Genomic DNA, 21231 nt, shown 5'->3' on the forward strand with positions numbered 1-21231 from the left:
ACCAAGTTTAATATTTTGCATCTATGAAAAAACTGCTAGCAAAATAGAAATGTACCTCAGTAGATTTACTAGGCTTATAAGAAACACAGAATTCCCTAGCCTAAATCACTTCAGGCAAGAGCATTATAAGATAAGACTAAATCAGAAAAAGAATGAAACGGCAAGGCAGCTGACTGATATCAGTGAATTTAGCTAGAAACATTGCTTCAGTTAAGAGAAGATGAAGAAAATAAAGTGGAATTAATCTTTCTAGCAGCAAACCTAAAGTTCTGGCACAGGAAATAATCTCATTGTGGTCTAATTGAGGGAGAGGCCAATGTCAAACCCGGCCACAGTAACCCCCTGCCCCCTTCAGTGATGAGTTCAGAGATCAAAGAGTGCCTGTGCAGTACAGCAATACTGCTGCATGCTCCCAGGGGATTTCACGATGGAGATCAGTGTCTGTTCCAGAATGACGCAAAAATATCAGACCTCCTCCCTCTTTCAAAGCAGCCAGACACAGCCACAGCTCTGGAGAAGCACAAGGGTGAGAGGGCTCGAGCTGTACTCTCCAATCTCACCCCCTAGTGTCTTCAAAGAGGCTTCCACCCAGGACAGCAGCCTCAGCTGCCTCTCTTCTGCAGATGGAGAACAGCAGCATCCAAAGCTTGCAGAGCAGGGAGCCACAGACCCCTTTTGAAACCGGCCAGTGCCAGCCCTGCACTAAGGTGGGTGGTGTAATTTCAGTAGGAGCTCCATCCTTATGTCCACTGGGGGGGCAACCATGTTAGCATGGAAACATGGATTTTCAAAGCAGAGGAGGAATAAATTTCTTGGCTAAAACCAAACTGCATTCAGTGCAAATCACTTCAGGTGCATGAAAAGCTGTTTTAAAGCTTGTACTGTACATTAATTTGCTCTTCCTGGCAGGCAGCACCATGGCATGCAGCATTTTCTGCTGAACTACAACTGCTCCGTTGCATGCTGGCTGCTAGAACTGGGCTAAGAGAAGGCTGGAACAGATCCCCAACCCAGGTGCTTTTTGAGGAGAGCACTATATAAGAGCCCAAACATGACTGAGCTTTGCTGTGACCCTGAAGAAGATGCTGCAGGTCTGCAGCAGAGGAGTGAGCAGGAGTCAGGTCTTTGAAGGGTGATACACCAGCACATCAAAGTATTACAGGCTCTACTGGTTATATTTTGGTCTCAAAATCTCAAACAATGCTGTAAGTGGGTGCTGCCCAAATCTGGGCACACTTTCTACAAACAATTACAAAGCAAGGCAAGGGATCTCCAAAAGCACATGGGATCCACACCCAGAACACCTTTTACACACTGTTAAGCTCCAAGCTAGAGCTGAAGACAAAGAGATAAGTCCAGGCTCAACCCCACAGTCTAGACACCACAAACCACCCAATGCTTTAGCAGCAGAGTGAGAACTGGATGAATAACAGAAGTACTGTAGCAAATATTATTTCGGGGTTTTATTACTTTCATAGTAATCCCTAGTGGCTGATGGATTCTGCAAACTACCTACAGTGTTTTTCAAACTATTTTCACATATTCACTGAAAATGAGAGTCCATTTTATCACCCAGCATCAGAGATGATACAATATATTTCACAAATCTTCAGAATTATCTTCAAGTGACAACTACCCTAAGTGGTTTTGTATTATCAGGAAGTTTTCATGATATATCCACTCTCTTTTCCTTTTTATTTTTAATATGCCAAACAGCAGACACTTATTTAGTGTATCCTCTTCATCCATCTGTGTTGAATTTGGTCTGTTCTCTTCAAGTTAGCCAAAGACTCTAGAACACTGCCATATAAACAATGAGAAAAAGGGTCTATATAAAATACAAAGAGTCATCTCAGCAAAGGGTAAGAAAAGAGAAATGGAATAAAAAAAATTACATAAATATGTGTGCATAGAATCAGTAAGATAACAATGTCATAAATATAGACCCTAAGGGTTTAACACTACAGACAAGAGAACAGACATGCTGAATAATATTTTGATGTTTGAATGCTCAAAACCTAACCTTGCAATGCTTTTTAACCATTAGTGGATGTAAATGGGAATTAAGCACACATTATTTAATAAAAGCCATGTACTTAACACATATGAACTTGTCATCCATCTCAGCCATATATGCTCAGCATGTGATTTCAGTTTTATGAATTCCAGGTGTTCATGATTTAAGACACAGACAAAGCCTAATTCCCTGGCCCCAAAGCATGTGACTTGGTTATGTGTTTTTTTTTTTAATCAAGCTTTTTTCTTTTTCAATTTCTGAGTTTGAGGTTCACTTTTTTTTTTGCAAGTGTTTCTTCTACATCCACAAGGATAGAAATTTGCTTTCCTAAAAAACCCTTCAAGTTTAAAGTCAAGTTTCTCACATAATCATCTGATTTTGAGAATCAGAGTTTCAAAGGAAGCACCAAATATCACGAGACCTATAATAAAAATCACAAGTCGGCAGCAATCTCTGAAAGCTTCCTTTCCCCTTCTGCCAAGATTAGCTTTGATGCCTCAGTTATTTCCATCTGACTGTATCTGTTACTGTGAATATGTATTTACCATATAATAAAACATAACAAGGTTTATGCAGAAATCCCAAAGCAAAGCACCATTTAATAGGAATTGACACTTTCATTCAGCTTTCCAAAACCAACAATAGCAGCTGGCTTGACCAGGACATGTAAAAAGGATTAAATGGTGGGGGGAAAGGGGGAGGAGGAAAAAAAGGACTGAATTAGACAGTTCTTATAAAAGTGTAGTGAACCCCCATCGAATATTTTTCATGCTTGACTCAGAGAGCTTTGTAATAGAAAGCTGAAACTCATCTCTGTTTTATGCATGGGGAAGCCAAGGTACAGGCAAACCACAGTGGCTTCTGCAGCAGAGCTGGCCATGGAGACAGATTTGGACCTCCTGACCACCAGTCCAACGTGAACATACGCAGCCCCGCTGCTCTTGCCAAACAAAGTAAAACATGCATCTCTCACAAATGCATTCCTCACCAGAATCGGTATCATGAGCATCTGGGAGAGTGAGATGCAGTCCGTTATGCCTTTTGATCACCGGTGTTTCGGTCACACTACTGCATTTCTCAGAGCCACTGTAAAGAAACAAAACTGTGTTACCTGGCTTTCTCTCAGTGAAGAACATCTCCTCAAAGCAGGCAATAGTCTAGCTGCCACTAGAACTGAAAAATCAAAGTTACCAGTTCCATGAAATCAGCTTCTTGAATGTATTAACATTCCCCCCCCACACACACATCTGCCAATGGACAGGAAGCTCAGAGACACAGTGACCAGCAAGGGCTCCAGGGCATGTGCTGGTATATAGTTTATTTGGCTTTGGAAGTCTTTGCAAACCACAAGGAACATGTTGGCAGGTAGAAGCCAGATCAGAGGAGGCCCACCAGGAAACCCTCTTCCAGCAAGAATCACCATCCCTTGGACTTGTCTGCAGAGTAATTTGTTCACAGGTCTCCTATGCTAATCTTTTTGAAACAGACCAATTACCAGCTTCCACCTGAGTGCTAATTTCTTCATTTTTTCATTTCAAAGGGCTTATTTTCTCCTTTTCCACCTTTGTTCTGTTCAAAAAATAGGAGGAAGATAAAAGCTACCACATAGCACTGCTTTATGAAAGGGTGAATATCTGGTCTACTCTTCTACAAGACTTCTGTCCTCATAGGAGAGGCCTTCCAAAGGGAAACTCAAAAAAAAAAACTAAAGTCATGTGACTATATAGTCTGCCATCCCCCAAGGATCAGTGGTGATGATACCTCCTCTCATCATCTATTAAGGGACAAAATATCAGGAGAAGTGACTGCCCTGGCTACTTTTTCTGGCACACTTCCAAGCCTGCAGCTCAGCCTTTGGACAATATTCCTTCCAGCAAACAAGCTGTCAGAGAGTCATGATTACTGTGGATGCCCCGCCCCCGTCTTTCAGTCTGATCAGTCCTTTGGTAGGGATTGCACAGAATTCCCTTGAATTTGCATTAATCTAGCAGAAGAACTGGGACTGCTATTTGGTGTTAAACACGATTAGTCTGTTACCACAGAAAACAATAGCAAAAGATAAACCAAATCTTGTCCTTCACAGTTAACAATCTGGGAAGCCACTGAAAGCCACTTAGTGTCATTCATCATAGCAGAAATCATATTTACAATACCTAATTAACCTTTTACTTGGGCTTTGGGATCAAACATAATGGTTCCTGTTAACGAACCCTGAATTCTTGGGATTTTGACTGCACCAAACTACGTCCGTGAATGGGCTTCCCTGTCTTCCATACTTGTTTCCACATTGACACCTCATTTGAGACTATCATGTGGTGACAGACAGAAGGAAATATTAATTAAATTAATTAAATTCTCTGTCCTGTGCCTCAGCCTTGCCTAGCCAGGATTGACCCAAGTGTAAGTGCCCTGACTGGGAGCTGCTGGAACTGTAGGGGCAACTCTGTCTTACTGGTGCATTGTGTATGCAGGAACAAGGCAGCTGCACTTCCAAATATTACTGCCATGAGGTGAGTGCTGCTTCGATGCAGCAGCCATCACCACAGGATCATCGTTTAGGCCCATGCTGAAGCACTGGCTTATACGCTGTGCTCCTACTCCGAGGACCAGTGAGGAGACTGGAAAATCCCAGGCTGAGAACCAAGTGGAATGCATTGTGCAAAACAGCCACTCCCAACAGCTTAATCTGTTATCCTGGAGAAGGGCTGAAAATTAACTACTCCTTAAAAGCTGCAGTAAAAGGCCTTCAGCCAAGAAAGGTTTCCATGCACCATGAAAGGGACAGTAGCCAGATGATTTGCCTTCTGCATACAGCACTGGAAAGGCTGACAGCAGGACATTTTGCCACTTTACTGCCCATGTTTTAGAAAGGTAGTTGAGACAGTGGACAAAATGGTGACAAAAATACTGAAGGGAACACTTGATTGTGAGAAACTGCAGAGGCACAAGTTTGTCAGAGAGAAGACAAAAGGAGACTTAAGCATGGAATACGAATAGCTGCCTAGGGGTAAAATATTGGGCCCTGAAAGACTCTTTAGTCTGTCAGTCACAGTGAGACTGCAAAGCCAGGAAGCTTAGGCCAGATAAATGCAACTAAACTTAACTGAAGTGCCATTTAGTGTGTAGGCAGTTATCTACTAATTAAACTAGTAAAGAGTACTGGGTGCAACAGCTCTCATCTTTCTGTAAATGCAAGCTTTTTTTTTTCCAAGAGGGCCTAAAGAATGTCTGAGTCCAAGTCTCACTGATAAGAATTCCCCTTAAGTTCCTTTGCAAGCCCTACCCAGAATACTTTACATATTTGTTAGCTGACAGTGCTGTAATTTGCTTAATATAAGGGCCTTCCTGTGTCACTAAATCCAGTCCAGAACCACAGGTACTAAGTTCATTCTTGTTACCTTTCAATTAGTACCTCCCAATAGAAAATACTTCATGATGTATTTTTCGAGAAATTAAAAAAAAAAAAAGCTGTGCTGGGAATAGAGGTGAAATACACACTGGGGTTCCTAAAAGCAAAACCAATTTGTTTTGTCTAGGCTTCCATGGCTAAAGCTTATTGAAAGCCCCTAAAGCTATCGCATCTTGGGTTTATAAGTATAACTGCCAAAGCACAGTCTGGGATCCAAATGCAGTCCAAATGGCTGAACTATTTATTTATCTGTTTTCCAACGTACTCTCTACAGTCCCAGGCTTGCAGCCCCCCTTTGCAAGAGTAAATCTTCCTCAGTAATAATTGTTTAGCATGGATTTGATCAGCTTCACAAGGACTACTCGTGTATAAAGATTATTCATGTGAGAGGTACATGATTGAATCCTTAGCTAAAGAGACTAAAGCCTAAGGAAATCAATGATTCCAGTCTGTAAGAGACCATTTCTCTGCTGCTATGCAAATATCTTGATTTTTGTGTTTGGTTTGCCTCTCATTAGCTAAACCAACAAGAATTACTAATAATCCCTCAAGGACAACTTGTATATAGACATACATAATTCTGTACATATATTTCTGCTGTTTATAAGGCTTATGTAAATACATACAGAGATCAGGGAACAACACAAGCTACCTCAGCCTGCTGTCATGACTGTTGCCATCAAGCACGCTGTCCTTCTCATCAAACACAACCTCTATGGACATTATTGGTGAAAGATAAGTACAGTCTTGGTGTAGCATTCCCAAGACAGTTGCAGTGATACCTTGACTAGGACAATATCCAAAGGGTGTGGGAAAGAAGAAAACCCTAGTAAGTATCTTTCACACTTTCTAAACTTTACCTTTTGGTGGGGCAGCAGATGAAAGGAAGGAAACCAACAGGGAAGGTAGCATTGTTTAAACGCAGATTTACTAAGACAAGGGAAGGGAGAAAGATGCTACATTCTCCACTTCCTTCCTTGCCCAGTTAGTACCAGGCTGTGCAACTAGCATGCGACTACAGCATATGATAGAGTTTGGCAATGTGCCTTTCCTTGGCTTACTCACTTCGGGACTGTCACCCCCACACATTCCTGGTGCCAACTACTGCAGACTGTGAACAATAGCTGATGAATGCTCAGCACTCCTGAAGAAAAAAAAAATTCTGCCCTCTATTCTGGACATCCAAATATGGATAGAGATGTTTAGACATTTGGATCAGAAACTCTTGGTTCAAACTGCTTCTTCAATATTAAAATACTGAGGTCTTGTTTTTGTTGTTTTTTCTTTTTTTTTTTTTAATAATACCTATTAAAATCTTGCCTTTCTTTTCTTTATCACAGCTAGAAATATTACTTATGTTTTAAACAGTAGTGTTTATTACTCTTTTTGCAAAATAACTTAAGTATCTAGAAAATTAAAGAAGATAACTGCATCCCCAATAACAAATCTGAACTTGCTACAGTGGAGAAAGCCTACCTGTGCTGTGAAACATTATATACCATCTGCCACATCTGCAACATACGTCTGCATGTCATCAGAGCCTCTTCAGGTCCTTTATGTATCCATTCCAGTTTTACTTTGGTGAAGAGTAAGCTGCAAGATGAAAAAGAATAACTCCTGGTTTATTGGCATCTCATAAATGTAGAGAATCAGTATCACTCTAGTGAGACCTTAGCAGGCGGCATCTTTACTTCCTTTGTATGTGCAGCAATAAAAGAAAACATCAGAGCACAAAACATTTCATTTGGCTCAACTTTAGATTTCCCACAAGGAGATGAGCGGATTAACAATATTCCTCAGCTGCAGTCAAATTTGCGTCACAAAGCCGACAGGACTGTTAAAAGTTAACAAGGTGAAACATACGCTGAATCTCACTTTATTTTAGACAGTATTGAAAACAGAACAAAAAGTAATTGCTATAATACATATGCCAGGCTGTTTCCTTAGTCTGGCATCTTCTTATAGTACTGGCTTATATAATAAATTTCAGGCAAAAAACCCAGCACACTTAATATACACAGATAATTATGTAATGCCTCACAGGAAGGAAATGCTTTTTCTTAACCCCAGCTGGCAATCATTTCATGCCCCTAGGCAAGACAGCTGATAGCCTTGTACATTCTTGTTCTAGGTAGTGTAACTGCTGCTACTATTCTTATACCTAGAGACGGCATACTTGCACAGACCACTGGAATTCAGCAGAATTGGGTCACGCAGAGGTTAGAAGACAGATTTGGCAATGACACAACCTACCACTTGCTGCTAGTGTGGCTTTTAACACCATCCTTGACAACACTCATTCTATTTTAATTGCCAAGATGCTATGATTTATTTCTTATTTACTAATGCAAACTTACTTCTCGCCTTTAAATTTTTCTGGAAAGTCCAATATCAATGCATTTTTAATGCACTCAATACGGCTACCGATTAGTCCACTGGATGCACATATGTGTACCCACATGCCCGTAACAACAACAGCAGAATGTTAAAAATCCTAAAACCAGTTTTGTGAATGTGACCTGCAGGCTCCTGAGGAATCCAAACAACTTCAGAAAGAGACAACAGCAACTGCATATAGGATGTTAGAGGAGACTTTGTAGTTGAGTAAGAGATCCTTCACTTGGAATAATTAGAAATCTGCAGCCAAGACACTGTGGTGTATTATCTACAGTAATGTGCTAATACCGCAGTCCCATTTGGCACTAATAAACATCAGGCTGGGGATTTGGGTTTTAGTGCATTTTTTGGGGGGGGGCAGGGGGGACTGCTATACAGGGATGTCTGTAAGTGAACTGGGCTCGTAAGAACAACGCTTGTTCCAATGCAACAGAATACAGAATCAGTCAGTTCAGTGCAAGAAATATATATCACACTAGAAAGATGGGAGGCTATGCCCTGGAGTGTACTGGTATTATAAAAGACAGTTTAATGAACGTGAAGTTCCTGAGCAACAATGCAGTTTTCTGTCAAGAACCCCCAGCATTCATATATGGAAGCACAATCAAGTAGGAGCTGGAAGATGTGGTTATTACTGATCACAGCATAAGCAAGACACAACAATCCTGTTTCTAGTTCTTGCTTTTTAACTCCAGAAGATGACTGAAAATGGGATGAGGTTAAGAAAAAGGTTATGCAAGTGATCTGAGGGCTAGAAAAACGTATTTCATCAGAGGCTTAAGAAGATCAGTTTATTTGGTTTAACCAAGAAGCAGCAAAGAAATTATTTTGCCTCAGCCTACAAACACCTACATGGAGAAGCATCTCATTGTGAGTCCTGGATCTAAAAGAAAAGCTACCAGAAAATCTAAGAATTCACTGGAAGCTGAAACTAGTCAAATGGAAATGAATAAGTAAATGCATTCGCATAACTATCAAGGAAAATAATCTTTGCAGCAACTACATGTGTGCACAGTAAATTCTGTAGTCATTAAAGCCTTTTCAGCAAGACAGGATAACATCTGGAAAGCAATGGCACTTTATAAACAGAAGCTGTGGGTTTGATGCATAGGCTTGTGAGTAAGTTTCTTTGGGCTGCTCTGTGCAAAGGGGTAAGACTGCATTATCACCTTCCTTCTGGAAATTATGCTATTAAAAATATTCTTCTAGTCCTAGAAACAAGCACATAAAAAATTTAGGCTATTTTAATCATAGAGAATAATTTTTTAAACCATTACAAACTTGCAAAATGAAAGACCTTCTGAAACACTGTACAACCGTTCTTTCAGCAGAAGAATGGTGGTTAAGGAGATCAAGGCCCAGAGACCAGTCGTATTACATTCCTGCATAACACCGTGCTTTTGAACACTACTCAATATTCATTATATAGAAGAATCTATTAACAGTCAAACTCTTACACTGCAGGATTATATTAAGGATTCTTTCTCCCTTTCACATTAGTAGATGGCTTGTTATCAGCAAGCAATTACAATCACCACATAGTATATTTAAACATTGCAGTTAAACATTAAAAAGACGAACCAAGTACTTCATCACTCTACTGTTTACTGCTTACAGTGAATATATGTCAACTACTTTAGAGGAAGGTGCAATCTTCTATCTCAGTAGAGAGAACAATTAGTGAAACAGGAAAAAAAAAGCAACTCTCACAAAAACATAATGAAGCCTCAAGCACAGTACTACCACCAGTGATAAGGCATGGGCACACTATAGGATCTTGGAGATACCATGAGCTGTTAGCTGTTGTGGTAATTCACCTTTGGAATGGCGTTATCCACGTTACTGTGTAGCAATATAATGAACCAAACCAAAAGGCAAATGGGAAGAATGTAAGTGGCGCAAGGAATCAAACCATACCAACGGCAGCAGTAAACAATGGAATTAAACATGACAACTAAAAGGTGGAAATACAATGAGGATATTAGGCTGCATGTGCTATATGCTCTCAGTCTTTCTCAGTTACTAATAAGCTTTATAACAGTGAAACCAGACAAATAAATACATAGAGAAAACACTGAAGTGAAATAGTATCACTTATCTCAAGCTTTGAATTTTATTACTGAGAGCACTCTTGCTACACATAAATCTAAGGAGTATTGTGTCCTATCAGTATCTGTGCACAATTTCATAGACATAAATAAAAATTATTTATGCACAGATCTCATTATATTTTCTTAATACCATTGTACATTTGTATGATGCTTGTAGTATTCAACAGCATAGACTCTTAAAAAGATTCAACATATAAAAATAGTCCCAAGATTATCAATATAGTTATTAAAATTAGGTTTCCCAAGAATCAAAATTTCAATAGTATAAATAACAATATGACTACAATATGACACAAGACCAGAATACCGGAAGGCTACTTTGGTTGATTTCAGAAGGCATTCAACACTTGTTTTCGCAAAGGCTGATTTCAGCCACCTACCTAGCACTTCCAGGAGTCTTCTAATCCTACATGGCTAAATGCTGAGCCTTTAGTTCTTTAGTATTTCCCATGAAGAAAAGAGGCAGTTCCTTCCTATCACTGACAATCTAATTACTGAGGTTTAATAGCTAATACTTATTATCAGAAGATTTCACATGTGCATATGGTATACTATAAATGCTTATGAGCACATCTGTGGAAGTCGTAAGTTGCTATGTATAGCAATAACTAATTGACAGCTTTATGGATGCTCTAGGACTCTATTAAGATTTATTAATCAGTTAATTATTGTGACTTTTAAAAGCTGCTTTAAAATGGAGTTTTTAGTCTCAAATGTAGCCCTTGAACTACACATTTACACAGCATCACAACGGGATCTCTGTGTCTTATCATCTGACAAGCAATAAATAATGCCAGTACTATAACAAACAATAACATCTTCCACTCATTTCAAGGTTGAGAGGCTAAATTAGGACTAATGAGTATTATGTAGTCATTTATCTATATATTTTGCCATTCAATGTCTACTTATAACCCCTCCAGTTCTTCAGAGCTTGTGAGCAGCTGCTCAAAGATCTACAAGTCTTCAAGCTTTACCAGATCAGTGGTGTCATTCCCTAAGTCTTTCACTATTTACGCAGATTTGTCTACCTACACACACAGCTGCTGGGTTATTTTGGATTTGTAATACAAAGGAAAGAAAACAAACCACCAAAACCTGTAGCAGTATATCTCAATTCATGGAGACAATTGTGTGCATAAGCATGAAGATACTGACCTTCGGCAACTAAAACGTGTACTTTGTTTCTTTCTTTTTTAAATGACAGAATGCATGTGGCTGTTTGTACAGACATTTGCCCGGAGAGAGAAACCAGAATGCTTGTGACTGCTCCGAGAACAGCAAATACACTTTATCCAGTGACTGATGGGGTGTGGAGCAGCATGCAAGTGCCACTGGACAGCAGCGACCAGCTCACCCTACTACCTCTCTGAACCCCAGATAAATATTCCACACCAGCTCCAACAAAAAGCAGGGGACTGCCACAACCCGGATGGGTAGATGGCCCAAGGCTGCCCCCTGAGGAACTGCAAGGCATGGATTCAAACCCCCGACACTTCGACCACTGAACTCTTGAATTCGTTTCTTCTCCTTTAAGGTAATGGATGCAGAAGGAGGATACAGGTGGACACAGGACATAAGCTGATCTAACAGAACTGGAAAGAGGATGTAGCAGACAAGAAGAATGATCAAAGTTTTGGAATGCTTTTGATATATGGAGACAGTAAACAGACTTCTCAGCCTGAAAAAGAGGCTGAGAGAAGAGATGACATTTATAAAATCATTAACAGCACGAAGAAGATCATGAAGGCAAAGCAATTCTGTGTTGTTTCAATGCAAGAAAGAATATCCAATAAAGCAATCAAGCAGTGGATTTAAAATGAGCAAATGAAGTGCTTTTTCATACAACACAAAAGTAAAGTGCAAAACCCATTGCTACAGAATGTTCTGGAGCAGAAACATAAATGGGTTCAAAAAGAGATTAGATAAATCCACAGATGACAGGGCCATCAGGGGCATTAAAGACAACCTAATGCAACTTCTGGCTCCAAAAGCTCTGAGCCACTCCGCTGACAGAAGCAGGGATGATATATGAGGGGTAGGATCATCCTACTGCCACATTTCTACATGCTTTTCCCTGTGCACTCAGCACATGCCCTGCTGAAGCCAGACAAGCCCTTAGTTTGGTCAAGAATGGCCACTCTTACATTTCGATACAGCAGAAACACGACTGCAGCCCCTGTTCTTTTTATAACCCAGATTGTCTGGTCTTGTTTTATCTGCCACTATGAGAGGACAGTGAACGTGGAACTGTAGTATCTTCACAGAAAAATCAGTTGCTCAGTTTATCAGCTATTGAGTTTAGCTTCAGTGGTGAGTCACCTATACAAGTCAACTAGATAATGTATACTCTTTCACCATAACCACTGTGGTTTCATTAACCTTCCCATAACACTTACTAAAGCCCTAGTCACATTATCAATAAGAAAAAAAGTAGGTAAAATTGGAAAGCTGCTTTTAATCTCCTGTATTTTTAATTGATAAAATCAACATCAAAGTTGCTGTCTTCTCAAATAACTCTGTGCTTCTTGCAGTCTCCTGACATTTAAGGGTACATTCTCTAGTTAAATTAATGCCAGCAACTCTGACTGCAACCTCCTTTTATAACTTCTGCTCTGCCATGTTATCTATCATTTTCCCTACAAAAATAAATTGATTATATACTTTTTACAGGCATACTGTCCTATTTTTTATGGCTCTCTGTCCATTTAACCCCCAAATATGAACAAAAAATAAAACCAAGAAATCTGTCAGCATGCCTAAAGAGTTCATCTTCCCAGCCCAGCAAATCTAGCAGACTCAGAGCTGATATCTATTTTATAAGAATGCCATGCTTAGAGCCCCAGTCTTGCATGACAATTAGCAATTCAGCTAATGCTGCTCCACAAACTGCAGCAGCAGGGGGTGAAAACAGCCTCCGGAGTGGTGGATTCTAGGCTATTTAAAAGTTTACATGATGAAGGCAACTTGCTAGGCTTAGCCTCGTGACACAAGGCACCTGGAAGGTTCTCACTCATAGGAAAGGAAAGAAATAGAAGAGATGATCAGAAAAGTCAAGATTGCAGCCTAACCTGTCCAAGACCGCACAGCAAAGCCAAAGGAGCAGCCACTGGCATGGCTCCAGCTCTGGGTGTTTTTTCTTGGACTGCCTCCTCCTGCAAGCTGCAGCTTGCACCTGAAGGCAGAAGGGCCTCCTGTCAGTCAGGTGACAGTCCTGCCCATGGACCACATTTCATATCTCTGCACAGACTCAGATGTCACTTCCCAAGACAAACATGTCTGCAGCCAGTCCAGCAACCTCATGCACTTATTTCAGCATTCAGGTCCATCAGATTCACTTGTGACACAGAGGGCAAATATGAATCTATGAATATTTATGTGGTCCCTCCAGAAAGTGACCCTTACATCAGAAGGAGGTCTTGTAACAAATCTTTATCTGCTAAACCCAGGCTGGTTGTCACTTCAAGGAAATAATAGTCTGCTGAAAGAAAAAGCAAGCTTATTTCCTGGGGAAAAAAAAAAACAACTACAAAACCAAAACCAAAACCCAAGCACTGAAAGTCCTCTTTATCTTCACCTGTCTTCAGAATTAAGCCATATGTAGTCATACCCAAGAACACAAGGCACAAAAAAGAGTGATCAGAATTATTGCCTCCTTTCCTTTTGGCTAAGTCATTAGCTTTCAATGCCAGACTTGTGGAATTTTGCTTTTTGTTGAGAATGTAGGAATCAGGCAAATCATTAGCAGAGCTGATAAAAACCCTTGCCTCACCCTGTGTTACACAGGATCCTTTGGGTGATACACCTGAAAAGATTTTTTTATCTTCCTCTTACCCTGATAAGGAACCGCCAACAAAATAATTTTGTACCATCATAAATCACATGTATTTCAGTCCATAACTTGTCTGAATAAAGACAAAATTAATTTTCACAATTACAAGTTTTACAGCAAAACCTAGAAAATAAAAGTTTCTGGTTTTGCTATGGAGAGTGTTTATATCAGCTTTTTCCATGTAATATAAAAATATATCTCCTCTTTAAGGACAGTGTATTAGACTTTCAACACTTCAGATGTTAAACTGAGGTTTAATCTGCAAGTATCCCCACACATTGTTTTGTGAATTTTTTCTTCTCTGACTCCAACTACACGCAATACTCCCCATTGTGCTGGACACCGTATGATCACACTTGAAAATCAGGGCTAGGTCTCAGGCATTCAAGGCTAGGAGCCTAGAGGTCCAACACCTATTAAATTTCAATCATGAATTCAGCTGGAGTTCAATGCACAGCTTCTCCATCCATCAGGTCCAAACCCTGGCACTTTCTCAGGTGACTCTGTGGTGCAGTATCTCATTTGTAGGTGGAAACAGACACCTGCATGACAACGTGCAAATGTCAGTGCAACCTCAGAGGTGTACTGGAAACCACGGTCCCCTGTCTATCACCCCTGGGGGCGGCGTGGCCAATATCCTACAGCTTGGGCTGGGGACCTGGGAGAGCCATGCTCCATTTCTTGTTCTCTCGCATGGCTTCTTGGCCAGTGTTGGGCAAGTTGCTTCAGGTCCCTGTGCCTCAACTCTTCTAACTGCAGAGCAGATAACGGGAATGACCTTTGCAAAGCATTTGGAGAACTAGGTTCCTAATAATCACCTTCCCCGTATCCTTTACATTTCATCTCTTAATACTGGTGCTCTCAACTTCAGAGCTATTTGGGGACAGGAAGGAAAGCACGTTGAGTTCCTCTGTAACTGACATCACTTTTAAAATACTTTCTTATCAGCTGGGCCTGATTCTTCAGAATTTCATCAGATGTGCTCCGAAATACATTCAGCCAGCTCTGATTAAAAAGGAATTCATTTGGAAGGGCAGAGCTGAGAACTATCACGCTCCCACAACCACTGGAATAACTCTTGATTCACAGAAACGGAAAAGGAAACCAGGCCTAGGGTCTCTAATTGCTGAGCTGAGATCCTGCCAGACAAGAAAAGAGCATTAACAGTACTTAGTTGAAGTTCTTAACATGCTGCCAATGCTTCCTATCCCCAAAGACTGCAGAACTGGATGCTTCACTTACAAACTTTGTATTTTTCATAAAAGCTTCTACTATGTGCAGTTTAGGCAGCTTTTAGTGGAAAGGACTCTGGCTAATGAAGCAATGCTCAACGTTAACTCCAAGTCACCTCAGTCTGCAACCAAGAACACACCTTCTGTTTGGGAAGTTATATCAGAATCCTGATTTACCTATTTAAAACAGAATGAAATACCTTCTAATTAACCTAGTGTCAAGGTAATAAAAAGTGACAGCATACTCATATTATTGATGTATAAATTATACAACAAAATACACTAAAGCAGAACCCCATATAAGATTAATAAAACATTTCTACCCAACTTGGCACATTTATGAAATCTTGCATGTCACTGATACTTGGAGCCAACAGTCTGAAAGTGCATCATGCCCCCCACTGTATTAGTAAATTAGAACCACACAAAATTTGGCTTTGCTATAAAAATAACAGGCATAAATTAAGATCTTCTTTTTCAAACTGCATTATGCAATGTTGTTAAACACACCTCACTCTTTCTATGACTTTATTTTGGGGCAATGTAATTTATGCCACTTCGGCACTACTCCAGTAAAGCACTTATAAAAGGTCTTTATCTTTTAAGCATATGAGTAGTCTAGTTGAAGTCAACAAGAAATCAATTATTCCTCTCCTTAAGACTAAGTGTGTGCTTATGGACCTTATGGACCTTAGATCCAGCTCTTCATGAAGAGAGGAATTTATGAGTTTCTCTCCTAACTGCTTAACTTCGCAGAGGACAAGGTGTTAACGTGAGTAACACAAGGAGGGCCAGCATCTGCCCATATTTAGAGCTCACTGTCTGCACGTCTCAGGAGAGGTGAAAAATCAATCTGTCAAATACCACTGGATTTCACTACAGGATACAGGTTCTGGGGCACATGAGGGCATGTTTTAACTTATGTTCTGGATAAGACAACCCACCATGACAGTTCAGAGGCAGTACTTTTTAGAAGATGAGCTTGTTTAGTAAGATATGGAGGAGCAGGTTTCTATGCCAGCTTGAAAAAATACAGGGACAGACATGCTTAAAAGGTGAAAATTACAGAAGACAGACAAAAGCTTCTTCATTTCTGAAAAAAACAAACAACAAAACCAACAAAAACTCAAACAAAATCACAATATCTAAACCAGATCTGTGTTGTGTTGAGTAGATAGAAAACTGCTGGCTTCACCAAAGAAAATCCCAGAGAAATAAATGGCTATTTTGCTACCAGCAGGAATCATATTTGTCTAAGCCTGCAAAGCAAAACCATGATGTAATTGTAGCCTATGCCAGCACCAGTGCCATATGAACACAGCTAGTGCAGTAACCACAGCATGGAGACAACAGGAGCGTGACCTTTTAACGCAGAGGCAGCGATCAGCATTACAGACCTGGGTCTGTGATTCAACAGACAGATGTGCTGAAGCTTGCACTACTGCAGTTTCATTCAATCCTTCACCACCATGTATTCATGGTAGCGCTGGGTTGCTTTTTCACCACAGAGTGTTTTGGAGATGCACTTAATTTTCTTATGAAGTTCCTTTGTAGTTCCTTTTCATCCTGTACAAAGCTAATTGCAGAGTCAGGACTTGTAGCCCCTAATCCCTGTCAGGTTTGAGACCATGCAGACTGGCCTTAGCAACAATGGCACTTCTTGTCATGTTGTTGCCCTCCCACACAGTACAGGTTCCCCATGGATGTCAGGCCAGTTGACTGAACTGAGAAGGTGATAGCTCTTTTTAACTATTACTCTGAGTTAAAAACTCAGGATATAACAGTGAACAGCTCTGTATGTTTCCTGCCCTTTTCTTCCTAATAATTTCCTAACTATATACATTAACTCAAGGACACTGCCAACCTAGAGAACCCTGTTCCACAGCTTGTATCCTTGACTACTACTCCAGTGTAATGTTTTCCTAGCAGAAAGCTGTATATTAGATGTGAAGCTTCATTCCTCAGCCTTGCTGTAAATTTGAACTTCACTGATGCATGTATGACTCCAGCAGGTACATCTTACATTCTATGGGTAAGCTCAGTCACTGCTTATGAGTAATAATCAGCAGTCTCTCAACCTGTCAGAAATACGTAACAAATTTCAATAAGAACTGCCAACAAAAAATAAACGCCTTGAGAGAAAGGTGAGAAATATATGCACGATAAAAAAAACCCTGAAAAAAGCAAAACAAAAGGAAAAAGAGAATCCCTGGCAGATTGAACCTAAAATCAGATTAATGGATTATTTTTCTGCAATATCGGTTACACCTTAATGTGACAGATCTTCTAGATGTGCTGACAAAAGATGACACAATATTATACATCCAAAGCACTGCATGTGTGATTAAAGAAAATCCTTTGAGAAAACATGCATAGTAATTACATTTTAAACATTCAAAAATAGCAATATTTGGCCTTCTTTCAATAATAGTCTGAAAACACATCTTAGTGTAAAACTGCAAAAACAATTTAAATGCTGGCTGGAATTAAACAAGCTTGACTGCTGAAAAATAGGTCTCATTTATACAGCAGTGCAGGTGACAAGATTACTGAGTTTTTTGCTTACTTTTGGGTTCTTCACCCACAGAAGGTTTTGGGGTTTTCTTTGTTGTTGTTTGGTTTTTTGGTTGTTTGTTTGTTTTTGTGTGCGTGTGTGGTTGTGTGGGTTTTTTTTTTTTTGTGTGTGTGTGTATGTGTGCTTTTTTTTTTGTTGTTGGTTTTGGGTTTTTTTGGTTGGTTGGCTGGGTTTTTCTTTTTTGAGACACAGTCCAGCACTTAGCAACCACTGACCTTTACAAATTTTTACACAACAGTGCTTTATAAAACCAAACTCTGTTCCAAAATTTAGAGCTAGCAGCTGTAATGAAACAGGTAAAAGGAACTAAACATTCAGGGTCAGACAGAAAGCTGAAGGCAATCAGCTCTGCTCAAGTGAAATGAATGGATTTTTGTCTTCTTAAACTAGCTGAGGATCTGGCACTCAAGCTTCAAGTCAGAAAAGCTCAGGCAATTTCAACTCCCTAAAAATGAGCATGCATCAGATAAACACAGAAATGAAGTGCAGAGTCAATGCAGTTTGATCAGCTTGTATCAGCTGACTCCCTATCCCGTTAAATAAACAACTAATTTGCTCAATTCTAACTTTCCATACTTCCGGAAGGATTCTGCAAAATAAAAAAAAAGAAAGGAACAGAAGCAATGATGCATAGCGAGCCCTAGCTTTTCATAGGAAAAAACTTTATAGTCTTCTTTCTCCTTTGTGGAGAGAACCCCATGTGGAAATGCTCGGCTTCCACAAGGCTGCCAGCATCAATCATGGAGCAGCCCTGCAGCAGAGCAGCAAGGTACCCGAGGTCATACTCTGCACCTCTACATCTCAGCCAAGAAGAGGGACAGAAGGAGGCTGGGCTGAACTCATTCACACCTGCTCCTGCTGACAGAACACAATGAAATCTCCATGTTTATTCTGTTTCATGTATTCTTTTAATTCAGTACAGAACTCTCTGCAGAGTAAGAAATCAGAGCACACTAGGATAAATCAGAGGAGTCTATTTATAATCTCTGCCTTCTGATAAGTTAGCAGCATGTACCAGTTTTTCCTTGAAGTAAGTCTGAATCGGAAAAACAGATATCAACCTGAAAGCATAAGAGTACTGCTCAGTTTACCATTTACCATGCTTTGCATTCATGTATGCCTTTGCTTTTTCTTCTTAAAAGCCCATGGTGCAAGGCCACTGGAATTCAGAGCTCAAAATCTAAGTTTTACTTCCTTTTTAAGCCAGTATGTCCAAACACAGGTATGGTGTTCCTCTCCATTGCCACCACACCGAGGGCAGTGTATTTTCATTATTATGTCCACACCTCTCCTTAGGTACCTTACTGAAAAAATATCCAAAGCCACTGTGTAGAACTCCGTACTCCAAGGCAAGTAAAAGTGCTCAGGCTCTATGCTGACCTGATTGGTAGTTTTGCCTCCGGAAAGCTTAACAGAACCTGTCATTATGTATGTGATATATCCTACCATAATTAATTCCCTCAGGGAATGACATCCAGAGGAAGCATGGTTCAAATACACAGCACACACCTGAAATCTGACATTTTGAAACAGACTCCCAACACCAGGATGCATGTGTGGAAGAGCTGATATTTTTATTTTCCTTGATTGTAGATACATAGCATAAACTAAATCCTGTCATAAAGAAACTGGCTCAGAAACTCTTGAAACACACAGATTAAAATCAGTGTTCTTTGCTCTTGAACAGATTTGATTTAATTCATTAGAAATCCAGAAGGTGTTTAAAATTACCATGTGCCATTTAATATATGACGAAGTAATAGCTTCCTTCAGCCTTAGTGGAAAAGATTCAGAGTTGCAAACTTTTTTCAAATAATTACCCTGTTCATCAGTCTTCAGCACGACTCCAAGCAGAAGAGAAATGGAAAAACTGGCTATGAAAGCCTCAGTATATAGACATACCAATCTGAATGGCAATGAGTGCACTTTGCAGGTGTTTGTCAAGTCACAGGTCAGAATTAGGCTAAAATTAGAACTGCTGCAAAGGAAGAGTAAGAGCATGTGAAAGTATAAAGTCCATCAGCCATACAAAAGGGTCTTTGAAGACAAATGTATGAAGGTTGGGTAGGGATGCTGACCGAATGAGGCAGCTTCTCAAAGCTACAGCAGTGAATTAATGCTTTCACACACATAACTTGTGGCTTTCACACACATAACTTGTGGTTTTGACTCAGCCATGAGTTGCTCTGTGTGGCTACCCAGGAAATGAACCTGTAGAGAAGAGAAAGTTAGTGGCTGACATAAAGAGCTGGGACAGTTTGGTGCTACCCTGCCTCAGGAGGCACGTACAAGTATCTCACTTGTGCAATTCCAGGACAGTGCAACTATATCCTTACTCAAGATAACTGTAGTGTTTCCTACCCAGGGGTCAAGGTAATCCTGCATCAGCTTGCACGAATTATTCTCTCCAACAGAAATGGCAACATAAAATCCACCATGCTGACTAAATAGTACTGCGAATTACATCCTTGAGGTCAATTCCTGTACAGAGTATTCAGTCAATAAACTTTGTGGGCATCTTTTTCCTGGAGGCCCTAGAGACTTTAGTTAAAGCAGAGACATGTGAGCTGCAGTACAGTTTTAGCATGAATAAGACAGAGAAGGAATTAATTTGGAGAAACATCAGCTCTGCTGGAAGGTGACAAATTCCTAATGCATCAGATTTGTGATTGCTTATGGCATGATTGGTTTTTTTTCCCCCACATGTTTTTCTTTCACTTTGTTCCGTATTTATAATGAGGTTCTATAGTAGCTACATTTGGCAGACTTGATACAGATATGGGCCTTTCTATTAAATTTTCCCCAGTCCCTTTCTCCTCCCATTCTATGCCAAGATCTCAGCTCTATCTGTCAGGTCTCTCCAGGTACAAATTTATTTTTCATGTAATACCTGCCATTCAGTCAGCCTCAATGCAGATTTTTTCATGTGATTCCTGCTACCCAAACAGTTTCACTTCTCCACTGAAAACTAAATAAAAATATAATGTGCTTGATTCACTCAAATCTGCTGAAATCTGCTTCAGTAAACCCTGCAGATCTACATACTTCAGACTGTCATCTCTTCTGAGCAGTCTGCTGTTTCCAATGGATACAAATTCTGATATATATATTCAGGAATATAACCAATGGACAACTGAAGCCTCAGGTACAAAAATACTACTGTTGCAAAGCCATGGCATCACAAACACCATAGTGCATAAATGCCCAAGTCCATAAAAACTACCATGAGACACTAAGCAGTAGAACGCATCATCTACTTGGTTTGCTCTGTAATACAATTCTATAGAAGTTAACCCAGCAAAGACCATGTTGGGAAATGAATTAAGCCACTGAAACATTTCACCTCCATGTAAGCTGTGTATTCCCTCTTGTTAAAACAGCTAACCACACTGACAGGGTAGCCTGGTGTGGCTTGGTACAGCTCTGCACTACTGCAAACTGCTTCATCCCAACTGAAGGCACTATATTTCACTGCGGGCAGCATCTGCAGCAGCACAGAGGCCCTGTTTGGCTATATTAGCCCTCCCTGATTGAACTACACAACTGTGAGACTCCCCATGTAACTGAGAAAAAACAGCCAGGGCACTGGACTCATCCCTTCCTCTCCTCTCCCATGGGCAGGACACATCCACTCGTCAAATTTTTATTTTGCTGCCAT

General features: G+C 40.2%; 1 protein-coding gene across 6 annotated transcripts in view; it reads right to left on the reverse strand.

Moving 5' to 3' along the window:
• The window catches only part of TTC7A (tetratricopeptide repeat domain 7A), a 174885-nt gene that overhangs the window by 54940 nt on the left and 98714 nt on the right, over positions 1-21231 (reverse strand). For all 6 annotated transcript variants that reach the window (XM_027681967.1, XM_027681968.1, XM_027681971.1 and 3 more), the window contains 2 exons: positions 6903-7019; positions 3006-3103 (listed from right to left, as the gene is read on the reverse strand). In XM_027681967.1, the coding sequence (XP_027537768.1) occupies positions 3006-3103; positions 6903-7019 (215 nt within the window). The remainder of the gene's footprint in view (positions 1-3005; positions 3104-6902; positions 7020-21231) is intronic.

This window comes from Neopelma chrysocephalum, unplaced genomic scaffold (assembly GCF_003984885.1).
Source record: "Neopelma chrysocephalum unplaced genomic scaffold, ASM398488v2 Primary Assembly neopelma1_61b, whole genome shotgun sequence".
Taxonomy (NCBI): Eukaryota; Metazoa; Chordata; class Aves; order Passeriformes; family Pipridae; genus Neopelma; species Neopelma chrysocephalum.